This window comes from Juglans regia, chromosome 7, assembly GCF_001411555.2.
Source record: "Juglans regia cultivar Chandler chromosome 7, Walnut 2.0, whole genome shotgun sequence".
Taxonomy (NCBI): Eukaryota; Viridiplantae; Streptophyta; class Magnoliopsida; order Fagales; family Juglandaceae; genus Juglans; species Juglans regia.
Window position 1 is genome coordinate 40,967,099 of NC_049907.1, and position 27,646 is coordinate 40,994,744.

General features: G+C 37.0%; 3 protein-coding genes across 6 annotated transcripts; all 3 read right to left on the reverse strand.

The window, feature by feature from the left end:
* Positions 1-269: 269 nt before the first annotated feature.
* LOC108989464 (DNA-directed RNA polymerase III subunit rpc9-like) lies at positions 270-10,990 on the reverse strand. Of its 3 annotated transcripts, none has more exons than XM_035691349.1 (6): positions 10,883-10,990; positions 6,573-6,662; positions 6,259-6,376; positions 5,992-6,144; positions 3,036-3,268; positions 270-519 (listed from the first exon to the last, which is right to left on the reverse strand). In XM_035691349.1, the coding sequence occupies exons 2-5, from the start codon at positions 6,578-6,580 to the stop codon at positions 3,080-3,082; spliced, it is 468 nt and encodes a 155-aa protein (XP_035547242.1). In that variant the 5' UTR covers positions 6,581-6,662; positions 10,883-10,990; the 3' UTR covers positions 270-519; positions 3,036-3,079. The 3 variants fall into 3 exon arrangements, with proteins under 3 accessions (XP_035547242.1, XP_035547243.1, XP_018818620.1); XM_035691350.1 differs by lacking the exon at positions 270-519 and adding an exon at positions 2,716-2,814; XM_018963075.2 differs by lacking the exon at positions 270-519 and having other exon boundaries at positions 2,716-3,268; positions 10,883-10,989.
* A 5,542-nt stretch (positions 10,991-16,532) lies between these two features.
* Positions 16,533-18,858, reverse strand: LOC108989432 (chlorophyllase-2-like). Its single transcript, XM_018963033.2, has 2 exons — positions 18,483-18,858; positions 16,533-17,613 (listed from the first exon to the last, which is right to left on the reverse strand). Exons 1-2 carry the CDS (start codon positions 18,789-18,791, stop codon positions 16,936-16,938), a joined length of 987 nt encoding a protein of 328 aa, XP_018818578.1. The 5' UTR covers positions 18,792-18,858; the 3' UTR covers positions 16,533-16,935.
* A 2,824-nt stretch (positions 18,859-21,682) lies between these two features.
* Positions 21,683-25,912, reverse strand: LOC108989482 (VAN3-binding protein-like). Of its 2 annotated transcripts, none has more exons than XM_018963101.2 (7): positions 25,425-25,912; positions 24,823-24,948; positions 23,430-23,859; positions 23,109-23,342; positions 22,898-22,947; positions 22,616-22,673; positions 21,683-22,464 (listed from the first exon to the last, which is right to left on the reverse strand). In XM_018963101.2, the coding sequence occupies exons 1-7, from the start codon at positions 25,749-25,751 to the stop codon at positions 22,250-22,252; spliced, it is 1,440 nt and encodes a 479-aa protein (XP_018818646.1). In that variant the 5' UTR covers positions 25,752-25,912; the 3' UTR covers positions 21,683-22,249. The 2 variants fall into 2 exon arrangements, with proteins under 2 accessions (XP_018818646.1, XP_018818647.1); XM_018963102.2 differs by having other exon boundaries at positions 24,823-24,945; positions 25,425-25,907.
* Between the last annotated feature and the right edge of the window lie 1,734 nt (positions 25,913-27,646).

Sequence of the window (27,646 nt, forward strand, 5' to 3'; positions counted from 1 at the left end):
AAACATATATAATTTTAAACCATAAAGGTGTAGTCAGCTCGCCCATTCCCCCACGCATGCATACGACACATGACCACCCTCACTTTGATTTTCAGAAAGGAAAAGAGAGGTGTAAGATGATTTGTTAGGAAGTGATATTTGATTTGACACTGTTGTTGGTTCTGCCTGTGATCTAGGTGGTACAGATTTTAGAGTTATTTAAGACACCTCTCTCTCTCTCTCTCTCTCTCTCTCTCTAATCTTATCAAACTGTTGGGAGTGCTCTCTTGTCAGTCATTCATACGCTCTGATCCTAATTATTCCACCAACTTTTCTGTGCAATTAAGAATTCAGTAAGAAAACAGTAGCTTAAGATGAATGATCAGTGATCATGACCAGCTGAAAAGAAACGACGAACAGAAGCGACTGAAAGGGAGGCCAGGTCTCTCACTCTACTGTAACTCCGTCGTATACTTGTTTGAGTTGATCTGCAGATCAGCATCTTATTTAGAGCGTCGTAGCCCCTGCTCTACTCTAGATCTGCATCAACATTAAAATCGGACGATTTAGGTATTTCTAAATTTTGATTTTGCGATTGTTATCTGTAATTGGGGTTCATTGATTCCCACTCATAATATCATCACCTGATAGATATCCAACACTACAGTAACAATCGTTGTCAGAAAAGAAAAAAAAAAAAAAAGCCTATACAATAGCAATCCTTTCGATGGCTAGAGTAGGTTGGTCGTTTAAAAGATCGTGATTGGTGCTTTAGAAATCAGAGATAAACGTGGTACTAGTTAAGGGTGAGTGGGTTTCACACTTCCACACGAATTAAGGAGCATTTAATATTTTCCTAATTGTTCAAAGAAAAATGATTTACACACATGTTCTAATGTTTTCATAATTTTTTTTAAATTTATCTATGTTATTTAATTATTATAATTTTTTTAAATTTTTACATAAAATAAAATAAAAAATTCAATTTTTTCAAATCATAAAACAAAAAATAATATTAAAAAAATAAATTTTAACAATATTTTATTTAACATTTTAACTTATCTTATATGTGAAAATAAAGACTAAAATGTTGCCAACTAAGGACCTTGACAACATTTAACACGAAATTAGGTGTTGTACGTAGTTTGTAGAATTTTCGTTTCCTATGTTACACAAATGATATAAACATATAGAATAAGTTTTGAATTATTTTAATTAAAATGTAATGATAATTTTTAGTGTTGTTTAAGAACACATAAATGTATGTATGTATGATAGGTGTCTAAGAAATAGAACATGTTACACAGCTGAACGCCTTATCGGAGGAGCTAACTACGTACGTAAAGATGGGACATAAAAGATCAATCAAGGACGGCAAAATCTTAAAAAGTGATATAGGCTACCACAAAGTATAAACAGCGAGAAAAAGAAAAAGGTTCAGTAAATTATTTCTACACGGTTAGTAAAAGCAGATGATTTTGCAGGGAGGGCAGTCAAAACCCACACCCACTCCATCGGTGCAGTGTATGGCTGCTAAAAGGATATTATATTCTCACTGTGTGAGAGCGTTTGCAATTACATTCGCTATTTCATTACTCAAATTTTGTCTAATAAAGTCTCTGCACATATCTTACGCCTACTTAAATTGAAGAAAGATGGAGCAAAGAATGAAGGATTTGTAGAAGTCTGGATCAAATTTTGTGAGAGGAATGAGAGAAATCAGGATGAAAAAAATAATATAATTGTTCGGGGAGAGAGAAAATAAGCTTAAAAAATGGATCATCATCACTGTGGATGCCTAAGTTACTATTCATCTGCATATATGTTAAGCTACTGTAGTTAAAACCACGTATGGGTATGAAATACTAGATTCAATGCAGATCGTCCAAAAATTTAACCTTTTTAGAGTAAATGCCTACACACACCATTACCGGTGCTCGAAGGTAGGGGTGTCAAATCGTGTTAACGGGTCGTGTTCGTGTCGTGTCAAGACATGTATATTATACTATATAGGTCAACCCTAACCCGACCCGTTAAGCTTATCGTGTCAAAATCTCAAACCCTAACACAACCCAATAACATAACGGGTCGTGTCGTGTCAACCCGTTTTGACCTATTTATGTAAATGGATTGAAACAAACCCAAAATTAACCTCCTTAATCTAGTTAAGTTTAGCATAATTTTATATAAATGTTAAAATCACAATATCTATACAAAATATAAAACTAAATACAAGTCCAAAATTACAATCTAAACAATAAAAATATCTAAATTAAAATCTCAACAATTTTATTTTTTAGGTATAAGGGTATAATTGTAATTTTAACTTTCTTAACGGGTCATAACGGGTTGACCCGTTATCAACCCGTTAAGCTATCGTGTCTTAACGGGTCAACCCGTTTTGACCCGAACCCGTTAAGAGTAAACCCTAACCCACTTTTATCGTGTCGTGTTCGTGTTGGGTTAATAGGTCGTGTGACATATTGACACCCCTACTCGAAGGTAATATGCCATTTTTCAGTGTCGTGAACAGCAACCAAGATCAAAGATAGTAAAATATATAAATTAACATTTTCCCATCAATATTTCAGCCAAGACCTATTCAATACCTTGAACAAAGGAAAATGCTATTCATACCGACAGAATAGACCTATGGAGTAAATTGATGCTTCATTTTTTTTTCTTTGATGATTAAAGAAGTGACTATTATTGGACGTGTATATTTTAGAAAAAAAATTACAAATGCAGTGACTGGTCCGTTTTATTGGTTGGCTTTATCGGTTCAGGTAGCAGCATCCTTGAACAAATGCAACATCAGTCATCAGCCCAGATTTACTGAACAAGGCAAGCGCATTTTCCATGTAAGAGTAGACCCGGCTATAGTTTCTAATGCAAAACTCAGCTATAAACTGAACCCGATTAAGGAATCTCACGAGTTGCTGAGCATGTTCATGATCTAATATTAAGCTATAAAACTAATTAAGTATTACCTTTCTCACCTAGCATTCTGAGCATGTGCATGATCTAATATTTAAGCAATTCACATTTCACACTACCTGATGATTTTGATTAGTTTCGAGTTGAACGGTTTTATAAGGCCTCAACTTCCATCCATTTGTTCCCCAGTTGCAGGTTCGTCTTTGCCGCCATCAATATTCGCAGTTTCTTCTTTACCTTCATCAATCCCTTCAGGTTTCAGTTCAATCAGGGGTGGTGGCAACACGTTTTCAACCAACTCTACTAGCTCTTCAACTGCATCTCCAAAACGTTTCTCACATTCCTCAACAATCTGTCAAACATAAAAGAAATAAATGAATAGTTTTTAAAAAGTATGCATTAGATTTGGAAAATCTTACTTATATTTTCAAACATCAAAGACAATAATCTCTGGTCATTATACATTCAAACCATAAAGCACAATTCATTCACTGAGGATAAGTTGATTAATATCTTTTAATGTCTATGTGAGTACAATCTTCAGACAATCGTTTTTTCCCCAGTAAGTAATCCCCTGACATTCTAATCAAAATCCAATTCCCTACAGCCACAGGTTGCACAACCACCACTCACGTTAAGGCTGCATTTGGATGTTGGACTGAGTTGAGTTGAGATGATAAAATATTGTTAGAATATTATTTTTTAATATTATTATTATTTTGAAATTTGAAAAAGTTGAATTGTTTATTATATTTTGTATTGGAATTTAAAAAAGTTGTAATGATGAGTTGATATGGGTTTAGGAAGCAAAGGAAGCCTAAATCTGTCTTCAAGCGATCCCAATACACAATCATGTGTCAGTCCAGCAATGCCTGACTGATAGGGGTGGCAATATATGACACGACCCGTTAACCCAACACGAACACGACACGATAAAAGCGGGTTAGGGTTTAGCCTTAACGGGTTCGGGTCAAAACGGGTTGACCCGTTAAGACACGATTGCTTAACGGATTAATAACGGGTCAACCCGTTAAGAAAGTTAAAATTACAATTATACCCTTATACCTACAAAATAAAATTGTTGAGATTTTAATTTCGATATTTTTATTGTTTTGATTGTAATTTTGGACTTGTAGTTAGTTTATATTTTTATAGATATTATGGTTTTAACATTTATATAAAATTATACTAAATTTAACTAGGTCAAACGGGTTAATTTTGGGTATGTTCAACTCACTTACATAAATGGCTCAAAACGGGTTGACACGACATGACCCGTTATGTTAAAAGGTCGTGTTAGGGTTTGAGATTTTGACACGATAAACTTAAAGTGTCGAGTTAGGGTTGACCTATATAGTATAATATACATGTTTTGACACGACACGAATACGACCCGTTAACACGATTTGACACCCCTACTGACTGACAGTTAAAAAACTGAAACCAGTCATGGAGACAGTACTCGAATGAGCATTATCCAAAAGACAATTCCTTCCCGCCATATTGAAGCAGCCTGAAAAGGAGAAGGTGGGGTGTTTTTTGGAGTACATGTACATGCTTCGAGTTCTTGTCATCTGAGATGTTCTGCTTAGCCACATGTTCTCATGGTGAGAGTAGCATGTCAATCTGACGTGAGGTTAGCCATAGATGGATGCAAGGGGTTTTTTATTAAACTTTCAAAGGATAATTGAAGAAAAAAATGTTCAATATTAAGAAGGATAGAAAATTTAAAACCATTGGTTAGAAAATATATATGTTGGCTTCTGAACAATATGAGGCTTCGTACCCCCCACAAACACCGATTGTGGGGCAAACCTTCCAAATTCTGCTGGAAAATTTTGAAAAAGAAACTTATTACGGAAACAGTTTATGCTAACAGTCAACCTCCATGGCCAAGAAAGATAAATAAAACTGATTTAATTTCTTAACAAGATTAGACGATATCAAACACAACAGTCTAAACTTGGGGTAAAGGTAAGGTTTAACTTAAACTGTGAAGAACATGATAGAGATAAACTGTTGGATCGGAGGTGGGTCTTGGGGTCTGAATGTCATAAGGCTTGACCTCTAGAAATTAGCAAAACATTTTGAGTGTTCGTTACTGTTCAATGTCATGGAGTTATGAACTAAAGAGGCAGACCAATTGCCATCTCACAGTTTTTTTGAAGAAAAAAGAGCTAGTCTTTTTTTTTTTTTTTTTTCCTTACATTACTTGTCATTTTATCATGGCTGGGTTATGAAGTTGCCTGATTTCTTCAGTCCTATATCCAATTGCATACAAGCCTAGGGAACTTCACCAAGCTTATATATAAGGCTCCTCTTATGACATAAACTTGGAAGCCTAGGAATGGAGGAATTTCACACTCTTAGGGCTATCGGATGGGGAGGATTTACTTTGAATTATATGACGTGTACTTGTGGAAAACTTTTTGCCAGGGGCTTGTGCACCCTAGGGATTAGTCAGTACTTTATCCCAAACACCCTGTGCCAATTAAAAAAACAGCCTATGAATCTACTGGAAAACACCTAGGAGCAAGAAGTATATCTCTAATTTCTCTCCTCCTAATTATAGTTCTCATCATAACCCTCTGGGGTTGGCTCGAGTGGTAAAGGCCTTGGGTTTGGGGATATGCTCCCCCCAGGTCTAAGGTTCAAATCCTCTTTGGTGCAAACAATTTCTAGGGGCCATCGGACTGGGGGATTTTCCCCTCGAATTACCCGAGGTGCACTTGCGGGAAACTCCTTGCCGAGGGCCTGTCCATCCTCGGGATTAGTCGGGATGCTGTTCCTGGACACCCGATGCCAATAAAAAAAAATATATATATATATATAGTTCTCATCATATACCAAATATCCTTCTGCTTACTGTTAATTAACATGTACCTATTTGAAGTAAATTCATTAGCAAGCCTTTTAAGTAAAGACTCTGCAAAGCCCTTCTCCTCATAACAAAATCCCTTACTGCTCAAAACATAAAGCATATACCAGACATAATGAAATATTCAGGCTTCTAACAATATAAATAACAGGAAAGACCAAATAAACTATGCTGACGAAAAACTTTCTACCATTTACCGAATAGATTTCAACAGCAGAAGATGGCCTAATGTTGATAATATTTAGCACCTCGGCCTTTGCAAGGTCATACTTTTTACACCTTTCCAAGAACTCATTGATATTCTCTCTGGTTTGCTTGCAAGCAGCACTCTGAACCAAATAGTCATATACCTGTATATAGGCCCAAGAAGAACAATCATCCCCATAAAAATTTCACACCACTAATTCCAATAAGAAGAAAAAACGCAGAAGTTTGGATGGCTGTTGAGAAGATTATAATCAAACCTTGTACTCGGAAGGTGCCACTTTAGCAAGAACCCGAGTAGAATCCTTTGCAGCCCCTTTAGACCGTAGAAAGTTGAGTACTTCAAAATTGGTGAGAGCACCGGCATTGGCCTCCAAACTGCAAAACCGTTCAGAGACCTTAGACACATAAAAACCCAAAATAAAAGAAAAATTGCAAAAACAAACAAATAAACAAAGAGAAGGCATTAAAGGTTTATAATCTACAGACCAAGAGGGCTGGAACTAATTTACAAATAGAAGCCCAATTACCAGAAAGAAACATCAAGGTGACCAAATAAACCGTAAGCACATACCTCTTCATCCCAGGAACTCAGAGACTGAAACTTTGACAGAGAGTATGTAACGCCCCGTACCCAAAGGTTCAGGGAGTTTGTTCCCGTCACCTAAAAATCACAACCCAACAATACAGATACAACTCCAATTAACACAAGAAGCAGCTCCATAACACATAAAACTCCTTTAATCAAAATATACATTCCTCCACAAAGACATCCACGAATTTCTCCAACATATATAATAAAGAATATACCCAAAGTCTCAATAAAAGTTATCAATATTCCAAAATATTATTCAAAGAAAAATAACAATTTTCTCCAACATATATAATAAAGAAAATCCCCAAAGTCTCGATAAAAGTTATCAATATTCCAAAATATTATTCAAAGAAAAATAACAATTTTCTGAATAAGTCATCTAATCACTTGTACCCTTTGGTACTCATTCCCTACACTCAACTAATCACACCCATGCTTCCTATTCCTGCTCCCTAGTTGAAATCTCAAAGTCATTTAAAAAATAATAAAAATAATTGGATGAGTTATCAATAACTCAATAAGCAACGAGCCTATACTAGTGTGTAAACATGAGCCAGTTATAGAATGCAGAAACAAATAGTTCTCAAAATATGATAGTGGTATTTTCATAAACGTTTCATTTCAATAATAATATACAAAAGACCATAGGCACAAGCATAATATAAACAGAAGCAGATGCAATGTTTACCCCCGTGGCATGGTTGTGCATGTATGCAGTTAGCCAAGCAGAACATATCATTTTTCGTAACCAAGGTGATGTACTCAAAACAAAGGCCATGTTTACCCTCGTGGCAGGGCTGTGCATTCTGCGGATAGCCAACCAGAACATAAACCACTTTGTCACCAAAATGATTGCACTCAGAACAAATATCACTATTATATTCTGTGGCAAGGCTGGAAGCCACTATTATGTCCTGTGACTGGGCTGGAGGCCACTATTATGTCTTGTGACGGGCCATAAATCAGAGCAGAACAAAATCTTATGCCTCATGATTTTTATATGCAATATCATATCATAACAGAGTATTGAGCAAATAAACATCATATAATCAAATAAACATTCCAGACTTCATATTCATATTTCATGCAGTAGAGAAACATAGTACAAAAGTTCGCTCATGTATACACTAGTCATGATAAAATATTTGATTTGCAAAGTTCAGAACAGAGACTAGTGCAGAAATAACCGAGGTTTTCGTAACAAAATATGCAAGTTTTCATCAAATCAACCTCAGTCAGTTTTAGGCAAAGTCTAGCATAGGTAACCGCTTACCTGACTTTTGCAGAATACTATCTAAGACTGGAACCCGAACCGTAGCAGAATTGCAACCTAGTCCAAAAATATCGCTAACATATTTATTACTCATACCAGTACAAAACCAACCCAACTAACAACATTCTATAACCCCAACTATAGCTAAATATGAGCCCTATAAATAACCCATAAATAAAATAGTCCATCATGGTGACTTGGGTTTATAATAGCCCAGGTACAACATCCATATACTACTCTACCAATAGATTAACCCAACCTCCTCATTTTTCCCTTATATTTCACCCCAACGGATATCACGATTTACAACCACTACCGACACATCGGAACAATAACTCACATTTTTATAATCATTCCATCCCCCGACCACGACAATCATAAACAAGGGAACCTCCAAACGCCAACCATTCATGAAATCATTCAACTACAAATCCCAACATCAACCAAGCATGAAATTACTCAAATCCCAATTCCAACATCCAATATAGACAATCCAAAGCTACCAGTAGCGCCAAACAAAACAGTCACGAATCTCACTATGGTTACGAGGCTAAAGCTCGAGAGTACCTTACCAAATCTTGGAGTGGCGATAGGTCGGATTCAATGGCGTGGCAGCATTGTCTATTGACTTTAGAGATGCTCTGTGACATCGAAGACAACATTATCACCGAATTCGGGATAGTGAGGAAATACTCGATGGGGCGAACAAAATGGGACAAAGTGGGAAAAAGGGGGAAGCCGAGACAGACACGAGTGACCAACGCAGACGAGCGGGAGAGAGACAGAGACAGAGACATACCTTGGTTGTGGCGTGGGGCGGCACCCTGGCTCCGGTGACCTTTATCGGTTTCCGCCGTCAGCCTAACACAGAGACAGTGAGACGCTGGCACAGAGAGAGAGAGAGAGAGAGAGAGAGAGAGAGAGAGAGAGAGAGAGAGAGAGAGAGAGAGAGAGAGAGAGAGAGAGAGAGAGAGGGGGCAGAGAGTGAAGGGAATGGAGGTGGAGTAACTTGCCGGTGTCGGAAACCGAGAGCAAGAGACGTCGGTCTGGACTTTCCACGGTGAGCGAAGGTAAAGAGGAGAGAGAGAAATCGCGCTAGGGAAAACAGAGGCTTGGTGTGGCGGAGCCTTGTGGCGCACGACGATGCAGCTAGTACTGTTCACCCGACTTGACCCGACCCGAAATTCACTGTTCCGACCCGACACGAACCCAAGTCCATTCCGTTACCCGATTACCCGAATTACCCGATACCCGATTGCGCGACCCGCACAGTGTTTTCGGAATACCCGATTACCCGATTTTTTTTTTTGGAAAATAGGTATATGTTAGTCTCTTAATCTTCTGACTCCAAGAATTACAAAAAATATGTTTGTAAATATCCACATAAAAAAAAAAACTAAAAGAATTAAACCGGACCCACAAAAAAGTACTTCCATAACACAACATCTCTTACTTTAATCCTATTAAACACTTAGCGAGCACTTCCAACCGGTAGATATATAATCAAGAACTTGACTGTTAGTAGTGCTTATCGTTTAATGTAGCAAAAATGAAGTGCATATAGATTTTAGATGAGGAGTTGAGAGTTGGTTTTGCTGAGAAATTTACTGTTAGTAGAGAAATTTCTCACTTGAGGGAATAACAAAGAAGGGTAACCGGTAGATAAGTCAAATGCCCAAAGAGGTAAGAGTTGTTGCCATTTAAAAGGGTGTTTTGAAGAAGACTTCCAACCACAATACAAAAGCTGTGGATCATACCCAAAAAAAAAAAAAAAAACTTTCCAGTATCCATTCATGAAAAAGAATCCCCCATTGCACTAAAGAGATTTATCCATTCCCCACTCGGGGTAGGGTTAATTCAATCTTTAGGAGTTATAGATAGAAGAAGATTATATAAAGCCCAATAAGCATAAAACAGAAAATGTTAATCTAACAGGGTATAAAGAAGTGAGCTTTGTTTAATCATTAATGCCCATCCTCCCTAATTCTTTGATGATATTAATCTAATACAATCTATTTGGTTTATAGAATTTCAGTGTGCAGACTCCTAATAATCATGTTACATGGGCGGGTATGGTATGATTTTCCCAAAATCGTGCACCACCAAACCAATATTTGCAAAGTTCGATTTTCAAGGGGAAAGAGATGATAAAGACCTGACCAGTTTAATACATTGCATAGAACAATTATCGGATGTTCCACGGGATGGGTAGAAATGCACTGTCTCGGTGAGGTTTCAAGTCATTCCAAAAAAATCCGATGAAAAGATTTTCATCAAATGCACACAACATGATATCATGGAATTCTTTCATCCCTGTATCTACACAGCATTATCCTAGGCCAAAGACTTTTTCCTTAGCATTCAAACAAACCATCATTTTTTTTTCCTAACAAGATCAATATACAATAGTGATATTATACTATTATCAAGTAAAGCTAAAATTAAAAAATGAATCCCCGGAAACAATAATTATCCATAGCTCAGGGTCTTCACTCTGTGCTCAAACAACCCCTCAATAAAGGCCATCCCAATTGTGGATCCAAGAAATATCAAAAGACCCACTTGAGTCTGGCCCTTAATCAACACACTGGACCGCAGCATTGCCTGCGGTCCCGAAACATCCTCCAACACTGAGATCACAATAGCAATGTTGCAAATAATGATTGCATTGGCAAAAATAACAGAGAAAACAAGCCCAGCCATCATAGCAGCATAGACAATCAGATCCGGTGAAAACCCAAATACAGCAAATGCACTGCATACAACATCAAGTAGAACAAAAAACAATGTGACACAACCAACAATACCTAGTTTTTTCCTCTATTCCGTTTATTTTCTCTCCAACCCACCATTTTCCTCTATTCCAAACTAAGAAAATTCCTTGACTCAAGGCATGCAGATTATGCTATGAATAAAAGTGATCAAACGACAAACCCACTAAAACCCATAAACCCACAGCTTGAGTCTGTTTTCCAACCATCCAAACACCCATAAACCAAACCACAAACCCACTAACCTTGATTCTGAGTTGCGATGGAGAGAGTGAGAGTTGCGATGGAGAGAGTGGGCTTGCGAGGAGGAGAGCGGAGCGGCTGCGAGGACGAGAGCGGCTGCGAGGGAGAGAATGTCGAGCGGGTTTTCGGTGATATTAGACGCAACGGGTAAACGGGTATTACCCGTTTAAAAATGAATCGGGTAACGGATATTCCGTTTCCGATTTAAAACAATAGCGGGTCGGGTAATTCGGGTCGGGTCTGAAATTCGGTTTTTTTTGTTCACCCCTAGATGCAGCGGATCTTCACGGTGTAAGTGTGAGATTTTAGAAATGAAATTGAATACAAAAAGGAAAAAAAAGTAGAAACCGAAGCTTGTGGGTGTTTAGGGTGGTTGAAGTGTGGAGAAGAGCACGCCGAAAAATGGGTGCGGAAAAATTTTAGATATAAGCTTCCTATTTTGTATATCTATTTAAAAATATATTTTTTTATTTTTTTATTTAAATAATAAAAATAATTTCAGATATATTTATAAATAAAATAAAATAAAAATATAAAATAATATATTTTTAAATTAATGTGTATGATATGAGACTTATAGATAATACTGCTCTTATTTGATATTGATCGTGGAAGAGGGCAGTGAGCACAAGAAGTCGTGCTACGTACATACCCCATTGGGGGCTGCGTACGCACGAAGAAGGTGTTTAGGTCACTTTCGTATAATTTTATTCAAATGTCAAAAATATCATTCATTTTACCTCCTTCCTACAGTCAGATTAGAACACAGACTCAACATAAATTTTCTAGACCTGATGTAAAACAAACAATCCTAATTCCTAACATTGTTAAGAAGAACCACCCATGACCATTTTACAATGTATATAAGAAGCTAGATTTCAAAACTACCCCTTCAATCAATTCCTTTTTCCAGTCTCATTGCTTAAGGGAGCAAACACATAAAGAAAATTGCAAAAACTGAAAACAGAATGAGAGGGAAAAAAAACCCACTAATTTGGGTAAAGACCACAAATCAAACAAATAATAACCACACAAACTGAAAAAAAATCAGATCAAAGAATTGGTTTTCCTAAAAATCGAGAAGATAAAGACTTTTGGCAACTAAAAAAAAAAAAGTACAAAAATGCAAGGAAGAAAATAAACAAACTAAAACACATTGATTAAATAAATACCCATAAAAAAAAAAAAAAGAGATATATACGAAACTTACTCAAAGCCAAAGAGAACAAAGAAAAAAAAATGAAACTTGTCTAACCCAATTACATGGCTTAATGCAACACTAAATTGAGGATTGTGTTGAGCACTAGAGCCGTGGTTGATGAAGCCTCATATGCTGGGTCTTCAATGAATTTGGAGTGATGGGATTAAGGTTTCGAAGATTCTGATAAGGGAGAGGAAAGAAATGTTTTGGAGGGAGGGGGAACCGAGTATGGGAGGGAGAAAGCTTCATTTCTTAATTGAATCGAAACGAACCGTTTCACTTCACGCGCACGAAGGCCCCAACGGGGACTGCATGTAGAATAATTCTTGTGATGAGTAATTAGATGAGATAGTTGAGTTGAAAGAAATTGTGAAAACAAACGAGATAGTGTTTTTCCTTTCCAAAATAAAGTGGGTTGCTTCATCTTCCCTTTTATAAGGCCTGATATCGGGCTTGCCCAGATAGTTTAGGCCGGGCCTAATTTTATGGGCTAGCTCAATCAAATAACAGTCCTTATTAAATGAACTGGACCTTAAATAATAAAACCATGTTTGTTAAATGCTTTGGGCATTACTTACGTTGTGCTTATTTTATAATGGGTTTAGGTTTTTAATCTCAGAATTTGATCGTCTAATTATATGCTATTGAAGTCATAATTTGTAAATGAAGAAGGATGAATATTTAAAATAATATTAGTACTTATTTAAAATAACATTTTATAGTTATTTATGTATTATTTTGTGGCGGAGGTTTCCATACGTCGTCTTATGTTTTCCCATTTTCTTTCCATGCATTCTTGTACTCTTGATAAATCTGGTTCAATCTGTTTTTTGCCATCTCTAAAGATATAGAAGTGTGGTTATTAACGAGGTCATTTCGTTGCCTCCAAATAAAATCCATGATAATTATCGCAAATAGTTGAAAATTGTGTTTTTCCATCTCCTGTAATCCCAACTCTTTCTCTAGGTGTAGAATCATCTTAATCCAATCTGAAATAGATTGTATTGGCAGAATTGCTAGATTTAGAGGCCAAGAACTTTGTTGTCATAGTATCCGATTTATTGGACACTCTATGAAGAAATGTAGTGAGATTTCTTTCGCCTGATTACACATTGAGCATTCTTTAACTTCAAATTGGGGAATGACTTCGCTTACTCTTGATTTTATGGGGAGGATGTTCTAGATAGGAATGAGTTCGGTCTGGTCCGGTTCGGTCTCGAGAGGTTTGTGGACCGAACCGGACCGGACCTATTTCGTCTAGGATTTTCCCACCCTGGACTGGACCGAACAGCATAAGGATCGGTCCAGTCAGTCCGTTTGGTCCAATCTTTTTTTTTAATCGATTAGTAAAAAAATTTATTTAAAATACTAAATTAAAATTAAGTGACTTATTAAATGAAAATTACATAATAAATTGCATAATTATTAATATATAATAGTATTATCTATTATAGTTATACATTAAAGAATATAATAATACATGGATCTAAATATATATAGTTATAGACTTAGTACCAATACTATAACTAATAATTATACTAGTAGTATTACTAATATACTATATGTTAGTGATAAACTGGCAATACATTACTAATAATATATTAAATAGTACTCTATGTAGTTATAGTGATTTAATACTAACATATTAAATTAACTATACTAATACTATTATAAATTTATACATATACTATAATTTATACTATAACTCTTATAATATGTTAATATATTAATAAATATTAGTACTATATGTTATAGTTATATATTGAAGAATATAATACTTATGTAATATTGTGATATATTAATAATTAATTCTATACAATTATTAATATAAATAATATATATAAACAAAAAAATATATTTATATTTTTTGTTAATTTTCATTTGGTCTAGTCTGGGGTGAAAAACCCTTGGACCGGGGACCGAACCGAATTCATTCGGTCCTATATAATTTGGACTGGACGGACCAATTCGATCCGGTCTGGTCCCGTCCAAAAATGGCTGGTCCAATCTGGTCCGGTCTGGCTGAATCTCACCTCTAGTTCCATAGTAATTTCCATAATAACAGTTTGTGACAGTCATGGACTCTTAGGCTCCAGAAGGGTTTTGAAAGGATTTGCAAGGGGTTTTGTTGGGTTGCATTTTGATTTCTTACAGCTATGTGATAAGCTGTTTTGACAGAGAATTTCACATTGCTATTCAAGGACCATATTATCTTGTCTTGTCTCTAGTAGATTGATGGCAAATGTATTTTTTGAATTTCTGAGATGTTTTCTTGATAAAAAAAAAAAATATGCATTTTTTATAAATGCCAAGACCGTGGGTTGTCTGTGATTATGTCTGAGACCTTTAGAGAAGGGTGGATTTGATTCATTTCTTGGATTAGTTTTGGTTTAAAATTCTCCATAGAGGGAATCCACAAATCTGACCAAGCTTTACCGACAGTCCATTATTAATTTGGTAGCATTGTCCTTGTGTGAGGAGATCTCTTGTTTGAAGAATTCATTTCCATAGACTAGAGTATGATGGTTTCAGTGTTGCATTCCAAAAAACCAAATTCTTTGTCCACTTTAGAGAGGCAAGCTCCAAAATGCCTCCCCCCTTTGAATGAAGACAATGGCTTGAAATTGTAGGGGTTTAGCTCGACTCAAGGCAATCAAAAGTTTAAGGGCTAATATTAGGAACAATAACCCGGACGTAATCTTTTTATCGAAAACCTTGGTGTCGGAGGAGCGCACCATATCTATTATAAATAGTATAGATTTCCATCATTTTGTCAGCTTTCCAGCTTCTTGTAAAAAAGGGGGCCTTTTACTTATGTGGTGTCCGGGGTGTAGAACTAGAACCTGCACATGCTAATATGAATGCTATTTTAGTTTTAGTTTACTCAGATCCCCCACAACATTCATGGTTAAATTACTTATGTTTACTGGCCAACACAATGGAACAACAAAACAAATTTTTGGACTCATTTGGATTCAATACACCAAGCATTTCCAGGACCTTAGATAGTACGCATGGGTAATCTTAATGATCTTCTAAATCATTGAGAGAAATATGGCGGTTGATCGATCCCTTTCAATCAAAATGGCGGACTCAAATCTCTAATGGAAAAAATGGACTAATTGACAAAAGATACACAGGTCCAAAACTCACATGATCGAACATAATAGGCATGGAAAGGCAAGCATCAGAGAAAGATTGGACCAAGCAATTGCAAATAAAAAATGGAGATTGCTATTTTTGGATGCAACACTGCAACACTTAGCTCATCAGCCTTAGATCATCACCCACTTATGCTGCACACAATAGCAAATAAGCAAAGACCCTCGTCTTTTAAATTCAAAGAGTTTTGGATTCATGAACCACTTAGCCGCAATATCATCAAAGAAGCGTGGAGCAAAAATTATCAGGGTAGAAATATTATGGAGACAAAAATCAAGAATTGCTTAGCTCACTTCATTATATCTCAACACAAAGTTCTTCCACCTTTCAACAACAATCAGGAGAAGAAGCAACATTATAGACTCCATCAAATTGGGACCAGGTAACTGGTCAATGAACTCTCTTGTTATTGAATCTTCATTTATTAATCAGTTTAGAACAATATACACTTTATCCAATTTGCAAATTCTGGAGCAACTAGAAAATCTTTTCGAGAAGCAAATTTCGAATCAAGATAATGCACTACTCAGTGCAATGCCAAGTGAAGAATAAATTTTTGGAGCTTTAAAACAAATCCCAAATCACAAGGTCCAAATGGAATGGCGGTACTCTTCTATAGACACTATTAGAGCATCATAAAAAAAGAGGTTATAGAAGCAATACAATTTCTTTTTAGAAGTGGGAGACTCTTGAAGCAAATGAACCACACCAACATAGCTCTCATTCCCAAAACTCAAAACCCAAGTACCCCAAGTCAATATCGACCAATCAGTCTCACAAATGTTATCTACAAAATCATTGCCAAAATATTGACAAATGTTTCAAAACAACACTAGCCAATATAATCTCTTCTCTTCAAACAGCTTTTATTCCAGGTGGCGACATTAAGAAAAATATTATTATTACCCACGAATTATTCCACCAACTCAAAAGAAAAATAGGAAAAAAAAGACTAATGGCCATCAAGCTTGATCACATGAAAAAAGTCTTTGCGCGTCTCAACTTTTTCTCGTGTTTTTTTGAAAATAAATGAAAACAGGGAAAGATATAAATCAGGAAACCCAACCTAGTTTAAGAACCAATATAATTACTTGGCTTAAGAATGAATAATCCAGATCGACTTGCATTTATGAAAGGGCTGATGGGTCTTTATGACAATTACAAGTACAACGTCCATACGAAAGAGTAATATTATATATAGTCATAAAGTATATAAATATTATATAATTATTTAAAAAAAAATTAATTTATTATTAAAAAATTAATTTTTTTAATATATAACTCTCATATTTATTTATTTTAAATAATTATATAATATTTATAAAATCACGACTACAATTATTATTTCTTCGTTGGAAATAGACAACTCATGAACAACCTCGTCAACCCCATCACAACCGTATACTCGAAGAATAAACCACACCCCAGCATGCATCAGTGCAATAAAAGAACCTCCTACCTATAAACCTACACATTCAAAAAACATATATTTATTCAACCAACCAAACACTGCAACTAGCTTCCTAGCCTTTTTTCCTAAGCAAGTTGTCTTCGTGCAACAAACAGCAAGCTCCGACGTCCACATTGCCAAGCCTGTGTCATGCTCTGGCCTGCCTTCACACGCATGACACCACACAGCTGAACTCAATTTATTCTGCATCCATCCATCGACTCTGCATTTTAGAGGTTTCACTAGATATCAAATTCAATCGTGAGATCCACTGGTGCAGTCTCGGTCCCGTTTATTACAGCCATTAAGTCACTATCATCACCAAGCAGATGAGCTTTCATGAACGCAACCACAATTCCTCCAACAAACCTCCTCATGGGCTCCCTAGACTTCCCATTTTTACAGCTGCAATATGTAAAAGTCCCTAGAAGCCCCTTGGTCTCGTCATCCAGCATGTCAAGGTGGCCGTAGTCCTTGGCCACAAAATGACAAGCCGGCGCTTGGCATTCCTTGTAGAACTCGTCATGGTTAACACCCTTGGGAGCACATGCACATAATAGACCGCTTTGTACTTCACCCAAGCCCGTTCCAATAACCATTACAGGCATATGACCAAGCTCAAATGAATGAGGACTATAGGTGAGTACTGGTGGATTGATTTGCATCCCTTCTCTTTTCCCATCAACCGGGTCAATGCCTATTAAGGCAGAGAGCTTCAGAGCAGAAGTTTCTACTTTTCCAAGCGCAAGTGCAAAAGCTGCCTTGCCTCCACGGCTATGGCCAGCAAGTCCTAGCTTTTTTAAATCTGGTTGAACATTTGCTGGAAGCACGTCTTGGAGTCCGCCCCCGGATAACCATTTTATTGTTTCTGCTGTGGACTTTATGTCAACAGATGCATCTAATCCAGTCAGGCAGTATAGCTGTTACAGGCAAAGAAGAATTACAAAACACAATGAGGACGACATCTAAGGGACAAGGACAATCGTGAAGCTGTATGAGTTAATCATGTGAGTGGGACCGGAGAAGAATTTTATGAAGACGAGATATATGATTCGAATATATCGACTGCACATCTCACAAATAATCAGAGTAATGGTATCCATGCAATCTCATCAGCAACTGCAAGGGAAGGCCCTTTCAAATCCAGTACATTTCATGGTTTGAAAGTGTTCTGGTCATGTCTCCAAATTGAGATCTACCCCGGTGCTTTCCTTCTCTTTATGCCTGAATTTTCAGATTCTTTGTAAACAAAACTTTACATAACTACTGACTTCAGACCCATTTCACCAGCCGACACCAAAGTGTACGTAACATGTAAAAAAGTTAATGACCGTGGTGAATCTGTGATCTAAAAGCATGAACCAAAACGAAAATATGGGTATCGTTTGAAAATATTGCTTAGGAGGTTTTTAACTGAAGATTATACCCACTGTACCTACTATTGTTGAGACATGATCACAATAACCATAGATCACATGTAATATTGTGTGATCCACATGTTAGCAATATTTGATTACAAAAACACTTAAAGGCATGAGAGAGAGAGAGAGAGAGAGAGAGAGATTTTCTATAATATTTTATTTCAAACACTTCCCACAATTTAGAATATGTCGATCTCACAGTATTTAATGTTGAGATATACTATTTACAGACAACATTGTGATATTTAATATCACAAATCCACGTGCAATATTATGTTTATAAGCTGGTCTAATCTCCAAATCATAGCTAGAAAATAATTTTAAACAAAAATTATAGGAAATTCTCATTTGGGAGAGAAAAGACTAGCCTGAGGGGCAACAACAATGAATCCATGGGAGGCGATGTGTCGGATGAGCTGAGAATAAAATGAGTTGCGGAGAAGGTAACCATGAAGGAGGACTAGCAGTGGGTATTCTCCAGCTTCACTTGGCATAGCAACCAAAAGCGGCTTTGGGGGTGGATTAGCAAGTGTAGACTTCTTGAGGCAACAATATGGTTCCACATTCTTAGGTTGCTCCGTATGGTACTTGCCAAAATCAAAAACATTTGCTGTGGTGGTAGTATTAGTAGTAGCTTTACTACTAACAGCAGCATCAGCAGAAGTAGAAGCAGCCATGTATGAAGCTGATCTTAATTATATTATATTTGTAGTATCTACTAGCTGCATCCGTTTGATGTCTTTTGGAATAACTTCATTTGTGTGCTATTTATATAGCCTAAGCTAGCTCGGGAGTAAAATATCTAAACGTTGGAATTGTCTGGTAGTGGTAGCTAACCATGGTCCGACATTTATTGTCTGAATTGTCCAGTACCTAACCATGTGCCATGCCCGGCCAAATTATGCTTGCAAGCTGGTACGACGTGACTGACAAATTCATCATTGTTTACCAATGGCATGTGATAATATCGATCATTAGAAATGTGAGATACAGAGAAAAGTTGCACTTACTAAAAACACGTTCTACTCATGTTCAATGCACCAAAAAAGCTACCCTCGTATATTTTTTGTTTTGTGCGCGCAACTGTTCTGTGCAGGAGGGAGCTCTCAATAACTATGCAACATTTATACACAGAGGTAAACCAATGAGGTGATACGATTCCCTAGCCAAACCGACAAAATTAAAGTCCTTTGCAGGTTGATAGTGTACGTGGGCAGGCCAGGCTATCACATTTATGTTGGGTTAGTAAATGGGTACCCCATGATGATCTATGTAGTGTCTACATGGTTGGAGAAATTACAAACAATTAATTTTCTAAAGCAATAATTTTAAATGCTTGACCTTGAAGTTTAGAATCAATTTAGGAGATTCTGATAGCCTTTTAAGTGGCATAGAGGTACGATCATAAGAATCTAACATGGGCTATAAGATTAACAAAAATCTAGAATTCTGTTACGCTTGAAATATATAATTCAAAGTGATCTTATCTAACATGTTGCAAACGATTTATGGCTTTTTCATGCCATTTCTTGAATAATAATTGATGCAATGGCTCTGTTCTCGTGTATTTGTAATCCACCCTAGCCCATTGATTGCTCTACCTTGGCCCATCCACGTCATACTCTCTACTGCAATATCCTGCCGTATCTCATCTTTGTCGGCCTTTCAGGCCCATTTAAATGTTGAGATGAGAAATTTATAAATATTAGTCTAATAATTTATGAATAATTTGAGTTAAGATATTTTATTAAATTTTAAAAAATGAGAGAAAGATTTTAAGAAAAATATTATTAGAATATAATTTTTTAATATAATTTTTATTTTAAGATTTGAAAAAGATGAATTGTTTTTGTATTTTGTTTGAAAGTTTGAGAAATTTATAATAATTATATAATAATTAGATGAAAAATTGAAAATTTAAATTAAAAAAATGTTTGTAATTGAATTATATTTGGAAAAGAAATGAGATAAGATAAAATGGGATGGTAAGGCTATCCAAATGAGACCTCATTGTCACAAGTGTATTTCACCAAATATTTGGGTCAATCCCTATTAGAACTCTCTCCGACCTCATCATACAAATCGATCAATTTCGGATAAAGTAAGAAGAATAGAAGATTCTACTCAAGGTATCTCAAATTGTAGCACGATATTCTCTTTGCTATGTGAGAATTTTTAGCAAAAATTATAAAATAATATTCTTAAAAAAATAGTCGAAACTCCCAAGTAAAAGTTGAGAGGTTACCCGTGGAAGACTGCAAAATATAACAAAAATTCTGTCAACAATCCCTCCACACAACCATATTGATAATTTGATAGTGTAGGAGAGTCGGTTGGCTCAAAGCCCGATGGTTGGAACAATGGCATGCGCCACAGGCTATGAATGAGATCTCGACTCTCACTCCTCGGATTTGGGGGCATTGACACCAGCTCTATTTATCGTTCTTTTTTCCGGATGGCAGTCGGTCTAGCATAACTATCTTTGGCCTATGTGTTGATGTGGGAAAAATCGATTAACAAGTCGGAAAAAGAGAAAGAGTTATTCCTAACCTACTAGTTGACTTGGGTCTTGATCGGTGTTGTTTTGAGCCCCTGACAATATTTTGGTACGGTTGTACGGTATCGATGCATACATCCATGACGATGAATGGAAAACAAGTATAGAGAAAATAAAAGAAAGGGACACATATATTTACATGGTTTGACATGTTATCTACGTCTACAGACGTTTGAGAAAAGAAAACTCACTATAATATACTTGTTTATAGTCTCTCATAACCTCTCATTTCTAACTATACAACGAAAGCTGTAAATCTTTTTGCTAGAGCAGATGTCTTCCTTGAGACGTTGAAGATGAAGACATATCCTTTTCATTAGTCATCCGATCCCTTACTTTTAACTCATCCCCCATTGCGCATGCCTACCTGTCATGATGTGACTGGTCTCTTTGCGTGTCTGTCAACAGAGGTGAGGTCTGACTTTTGGAGTGTATGAGCATTCCTTTATTTTCTCACTTCCTTCTGACATATTCCTCTTACACCTATGATCCCTTGTTGTCACTTACTTCATTCCTCTTCATTTTATCCTTTAGTGTGGTAGGCCTGAAGGCATGATATTTTATACTCCACACTATGTTCATCTTTGCATCTCCAAGGAAATCCCATGCGTTGAGATAGCAGGTTGGATCATCATCAAGCACAGGAATGGGTGCGCAATCAATGTAATGTCTGCTTTTATCTGTCTTCAAATCTCAAATCTCAATCTCAGAATGAGATGGAAACAAGGGATCGTATCAACCTATTGAATCTAGTCTTTACGGAGCATTTCCAGTCGAAGAGGGGAAAAATGTATTTTCTACACTAATTTTAATTAAACATTGGTTCATTTAGAGGCCAGACATGCCCAAGTACGTCGCCTTCATGTTACAATAATAACTATAAAGTGTTTGTCCCTCTGGCTATTTTAAAATACACTTTAGAACCATATGTAACACCTAGTTATTTTATTCCGCACATTCTCTGACAGAGTTGTCTCTCTGTTTTTCACTAATAGAATGTTATCCCAGGGCTTGATTAAACTGATCTAATCCAATCATAATTATTATATAAAGCAGGAGATTACAGGACAAGACAATCATGGTTCTACCGCAGCAAAACCCCCAAAAGTCTTTAAACTAGGTTCCAAAAAGCAATCAAAGGACAAACCAAACCCAAATACAATAAAATATACAAGCACATAGAATCGGGCCATGTCCTTATCTTCTCTAATGATGTTATGCTTTACTCAAAATGGGATTCGTTCCTTCTCTTTTTGACTGCCTCAGTCCAAGATACTCCTTTCCTTTTTGTGCATAGGGGAACAACAGACTTGGATCACATGGTGTTACTTTGATTTAAATCACTTTACTTTTCCATACAGAAACAAAAAGAAAAGCTCAATCCATATTCTCCCAGATCAGTGTGACCCATCAGGACATTAACTTATCTTTTTGAATTTCTCCTTTTTACAATAGGAACCCAAGAAAAACAGCCCCCACTGAACTTCAAAATACCCACCCTATTATGTTCGGAGGGCCATAACCTGGGTCCCAACTTGTTCATTTGCCAAAATCTCCCTCTCATGTAAAGAGGACATTTCACACCCTATGCCTGTTATTTCTTTCAGCAGCAATGGTGAGGAGCCTTGAAACACCTTGAGTCCAGATATCATACTCTCTCTGGTTCCTGCACTCAAATTCTACGACTCCCCGCAATACCGTTTTCAATCCAAAGTATCGGCGGTGCTCGCCACCTTCCAGCAAGTGGCGGCCAGGCCATGCTGGCATATCTTTAATCACCTCCAATACCATATCTGTAAATTCAAAAAGAGATCGATTTAAAGATGAAGCCTTTTAATCTTTATACCACTTTAGTGCCAAATGCTTTCACAAATCCCCAAATACAAGAAGACCCACCTACAATTCCGTTCAAATTATTAGAGACGGACAAAAGCAATTACTTACTCTTTTTCTTCTTTGTGATGGTCCCAGCAACGTGCCTGCTCTTCATCTTCAACATAACCTGCACAAAAAGAACTTTGAAAGATGTAAAAGATTCCAAAGAAGTGGCACAAGAAAGAGAGTAGATCTCCATTAATTTCATCAAGCACGGTTTTCCTGAACTTTTTCTCTTGAACCTTTTACCCATCAAGTTCACACCCATAAAAGTCTAATTGATACCCAGACAATTATGCAGGTGGATATTTCAGAGGCAGATCAAAATAGTGCTTCGCATAGAAAGACTACCTGGTTCGTTCTGTTAATGTAAACGGATACTATTTTCCAATGAAGATCACCTGCGTTCATCAGACAATGATACAATCAAACTCTTTTTCTACAGACGGGGGAAAGAAATAATTGACTCACTCTCACATTAAGTTAAAAATCACAATCCTCCCATAACAGCACCTAGCAAATCGGATTTTAACCGTAGATAGAATCACTAAGAATCTTTTACCTGTGCGGGTGCGTTTCAGGAGTTCACAGCCTCTAGCAAGTAATTCTCTACTACAGATGCCCAGAAAATTCTCTTCAGGAACGAGCTCACCACTGAAGCTACTGTTGGAATTACCGTTATTATCGTTGTTACCGTTTCCTCCGACTCCCACACCCTTCTCCACCGGGATCACAGCTGCTATATTCCACACTTCCTTCAATGCCCTTGCCTTCAATGTGGCTGCCCCACGTAAAGCTGCGTACAATTTTCGTCAATTAAGTTATAACCATATTCCCAAAATACCCGTGGAACGGAATACATAGAAAATTGACGTGGTGTTACCAGTAGCAGCGGCAGCAGTTAATGTCATTATGTCTCCAGCCGACCTGACATTCACGGCGGAGCTCAACACAGAAGCGAGGTGCTCGCGCTCAGCACCCATGGCCTCAGCCGCCTCGACGCATTGGGCGGCAACCAAAGTTGCCGCCGATGCCACCGCCATGTCGGTCTTTGCCATCTGCTCATCCTTGCCAGCACCAGAGGAGGCAGCTGTGGCAGCAGCAATAGCTGCCACGGCAGCAGCCACTCCAGCCACCGAGACAGCGGCATGGAGCTGCGCATTCTGGGCCCTCGTCTCCTCCTTCTTCTTCTCCCTCCTGTCCTTCAGCCACCTCCCTACAGTCTTTCCACCACCACCGGCTGCACCCCCTACTCCGCCTGGTGTGGAGCCGGTTCGGAATTGGGCGTTGTGGGTGTTGCTCGAGCGGCAAAACTGCAATAGAGGAACACGCATGAATGCGTGTTTTGTGGGGGCCCACGAAATTAGAAAAATATATGGACGTATGTAGAGCGCATAAAAAAGATAATACATGGTTATAATGATTTCTTTTTGGGGATTAAAAAAACAACATATTTAAAATTGCAATTTTTATAAATATGTGACGTAATTATGGAGACAAAAACTTACAACAAAAAATAATCTTGACGAGGTAATAATAATAATAATAATAAGACGATATGAATCAGCTTTTGGGTCCACGAGAAATTAATGCAGCGAGTGTGGGACGGGGACGAAATTCTATGCACTGGGTAAGTTTGGAGGCAAATTTGTTAGGAATAACCGAGAGGTCGGTCGATGGGGACCGGAACACAGTAGAGCAATTTTATTTGGGTGGTTAGGGAATCAATTATTCCGTGGCAGGCTCAGTAAATTATATGTATTATTTGGGCAAGGTTTTAAAGAAATTGAAGTTACAAGCTCCAGCCCGCTGCTCTGCAAGTTTACACAAGAAGAGCTTTTTCTTCTTCCGACGCCTAATTGTTTGTTCTGGAGCTATTGGTTGTAACGAAGGTGGTTGGAATGGCAGGATTACTCAGGAAAAAGCAAACTTTCTTTTTCTTTTCAGGGGTGGGAACTCAGAACAGATTAGTTAAATTCCGATAGTGCCATTGACTTTTGGCGTTGAAGAGAGCGAAACAACGCTCTCCCGGTGTAATTAAAGAGCGTTGATTACAGAGAAAGCCTGGACTATGTTCGCTCTGAGACTGGTCAGTTATGTCCCCCCAAAACAGAGACACCGTGTTCATGCTTTGTAGCAAAAAAGAGGAAAATAAAGCAAAGCAAAGCAAGTACGACTGGCTTGTCTGTCTCCTCGTGTGTGTTTGTTCGTTTGTGTTTAGTAAGATTCCGGTGACCGTGTGTACAGTGGCCGCCGGAAATGAGTAAGAAGAAAACCTTGACATCGTCGATTTCGGAGGGGGAAACAGGTGGGCTGTCGGTTAAGGAGCCGCAGCTCTGGGTGCCGTTGAGAGGGCCACTGCTGTGGGAAAGCCTGCCTGAGGTGCGTGGGGATACCTCCTGCTGCAAAAGTAGAGAGATCATGGCGTTATTTGGGTTAGTAATAATTAAATGAAAATGAGTGAGGGTGAAAGAGGAAATGATTTGGTTTTTGTTAAGTGGGTGCTCTGTAGTATTCGGGACAGAGAGATTTGGACCCAGAAATAGACAAATTGAAAACAGAGTACGCATAGAAAAACAAAACCGAAATTGAGGGTCAGAAGCAGAATACAAAAGTATGAAAGCGCTGTTGGGATTGAACATAACCAGGAAACAAACAACAGGTAAAAAACACCAGAATAGAAAGAAAAAACAAGAACCCAGTCAAATTACGAGTAAATCCTATAATACGATATACCCTATACGAGAAACAAGACAAAAAAACAAAAAGAGAGAGGCCAGTTAAAACCAATGTTTGAATCAACCCCCAAGAAGCCTAAAAACCCCACAATTTGTCCACACGCCTCGGCGTTGGTTTCCCAGTCTCCACCAACACTCACCGACTGTGACATGATCCTCTCCATCACCATCTGTGAGGTCTCGGACGAAGCAAACGAAAAGGGGTTCCCGGAGACCGTAGCACTCTCCTCCAACTCTCCGGCCAAGTCCTCAAGTATTGGCCCGCCGTTAACACCACCAAGAACACCACTGGAGGTCTTCGACAATGCCACCGTCTGTGGTGGGGCCAGAGCCTTCGAGACCTCCAGAGCCGAGACGCTCCAGGACCGCGAGAGAAACTCCATGGGCTCCCGCGGGGTCTCCGGTGGCCGGAACATGGTGGAACGGACGGGTTCGGGTCGCCATGGCTCCGGTATGGCGTTGTCCATGACAGAGTGTGTTTCTGTCCCTGTCTCTTGTTTAGGGTGAAACGGCGCGTAGGTGGAGAGTTTCTGAAGGTGAAGCCGAGGCTCCGCGCTTTATAGAGGCCAGTGGCTGAATCTTGTATGAGGGTGAGAGAGAGAGAGAGGGGCCGAAATGTGAAAATGTCAGTCTAATTATTAAAACAAAGTATTAAAATGAAATTTTTTTAAAAATTAAAAGAAAAAGGGAAAAACAAAGTGAATATAAGGGATCCGTGTCACGTTGTGTGCGTGTGGTTTTGTCGCCTGGTACACAAAATCAAAGGAAACTGGAGAGGGGAGATTGGGAAACACGCGCTTCGGTTAAAAGATGGGAAGGGAAGAAAATTTCTGAGTGACTGACACCTTTCGTGTTGCCATTCGTTGGTGCGGTCTACAGATTAACAACTCCCTTCCACTTCTCTTCTTTTTTCCGGCAGAGGGTACGGCAATTATTAAAATATATATATATACTACGCAATTTTTGAACAAAATATAAATGATTTGTCGAGTTTTGATTTAATAAAAAAAATTAATTTCAAAGAAAACTGATCGACAGTGTAAAATTATTTTTCTAAAATTCGTGCATAAATAGAGTAAGGAGTATTTAGATATAGAAATAATCTCAATTTATTTTATTTTATTATTATAATTTTTTTAAATTTTTACATAAAATATAATAAATAATTCAAATTTTTTAAATTTTAAAATAATAATATTATTAAAAAATATTATTATAACAATCTTTTATTTAACTCATCTAAAATCATTTCATTTCATTTCATTTCATTTCATTTTACTATCTAAATGAATCTTAATTCTCTTCTTCGAATAGATCTAATTAGTAATAAGTAACCGGAAGGCGGAACAATGTTTTTACAAACGTCTTAACCAAAACTAGTTCTCCATTCTTTTCTTTTAAATACATAAGTTATAGAGAAAATATTACATATTATATTTTTATCTCACTTTTATTCTATAGCATTATTCTTAAACGAGATTAAAAAACTATTGGACATAAGAACTTGAACAAAAGCTAGTTCTCAATTAAAAAAGATTGAAGAATTAAATCTTACCCTTAATGAATTTGAAATTCACCTCTCAATTAAATAAGGAATGCAAGAGCTTAATTGTAACAAAATTAAAAAAAAAAACTTAATTAACTAATATAATAATAATATTTAATTAAAAATAGTTAAATAGAAATTATTTTTTAACTCAAAATAGAATTGGAATAAATTATAAAAGATTTATAAGTCTTATCATTAATCTTCTTGAAATATTTGCATGTGCCTACGACAATTATAAAAGATTTGATGTCGGGCATTATAGAGTGGCATATGATAGAGACGAGATAAAATAGTTTTAGATTAAACATGAAAATTGAAACAAATATAATTAGAATATTATTTTATAATATTATTATTATTTTGATATTTGAATAAATGGGGTTTTTTTTTGTAATGAGGGTACAATTTTTTAAAATAAATGCTAGATTATTTAATTTTTTAGAGCGAGATTATTAAATCCCAATTCACACAGGATTTATATCGTGATTTTCCCAAAATTAAATGGCTAAAATAGATCGAGATTTTTTATGAAAAACAAAAAAAACAAAAAAGGCTAGCGTACATTTGAAGTGATGTGGTCGGTACAAATTATTTTGCTCAATTCCAATGATAAGGTAATGGAATTCATAATAATGCACTCAGGCCAAGGCTTGAAAAGACGAGAGGAGAGGGAGGGAGGTGGAGCATTCATGATCCCGTTTTCCAAAAATAAATCTAAAAAAAAAATTAAAAATAAAAATAAAGACAAATAAAATAAATAAATATTAAGATATTCATTATCGAATAAGAAAAGCTGGCATTTGGACCCTACAC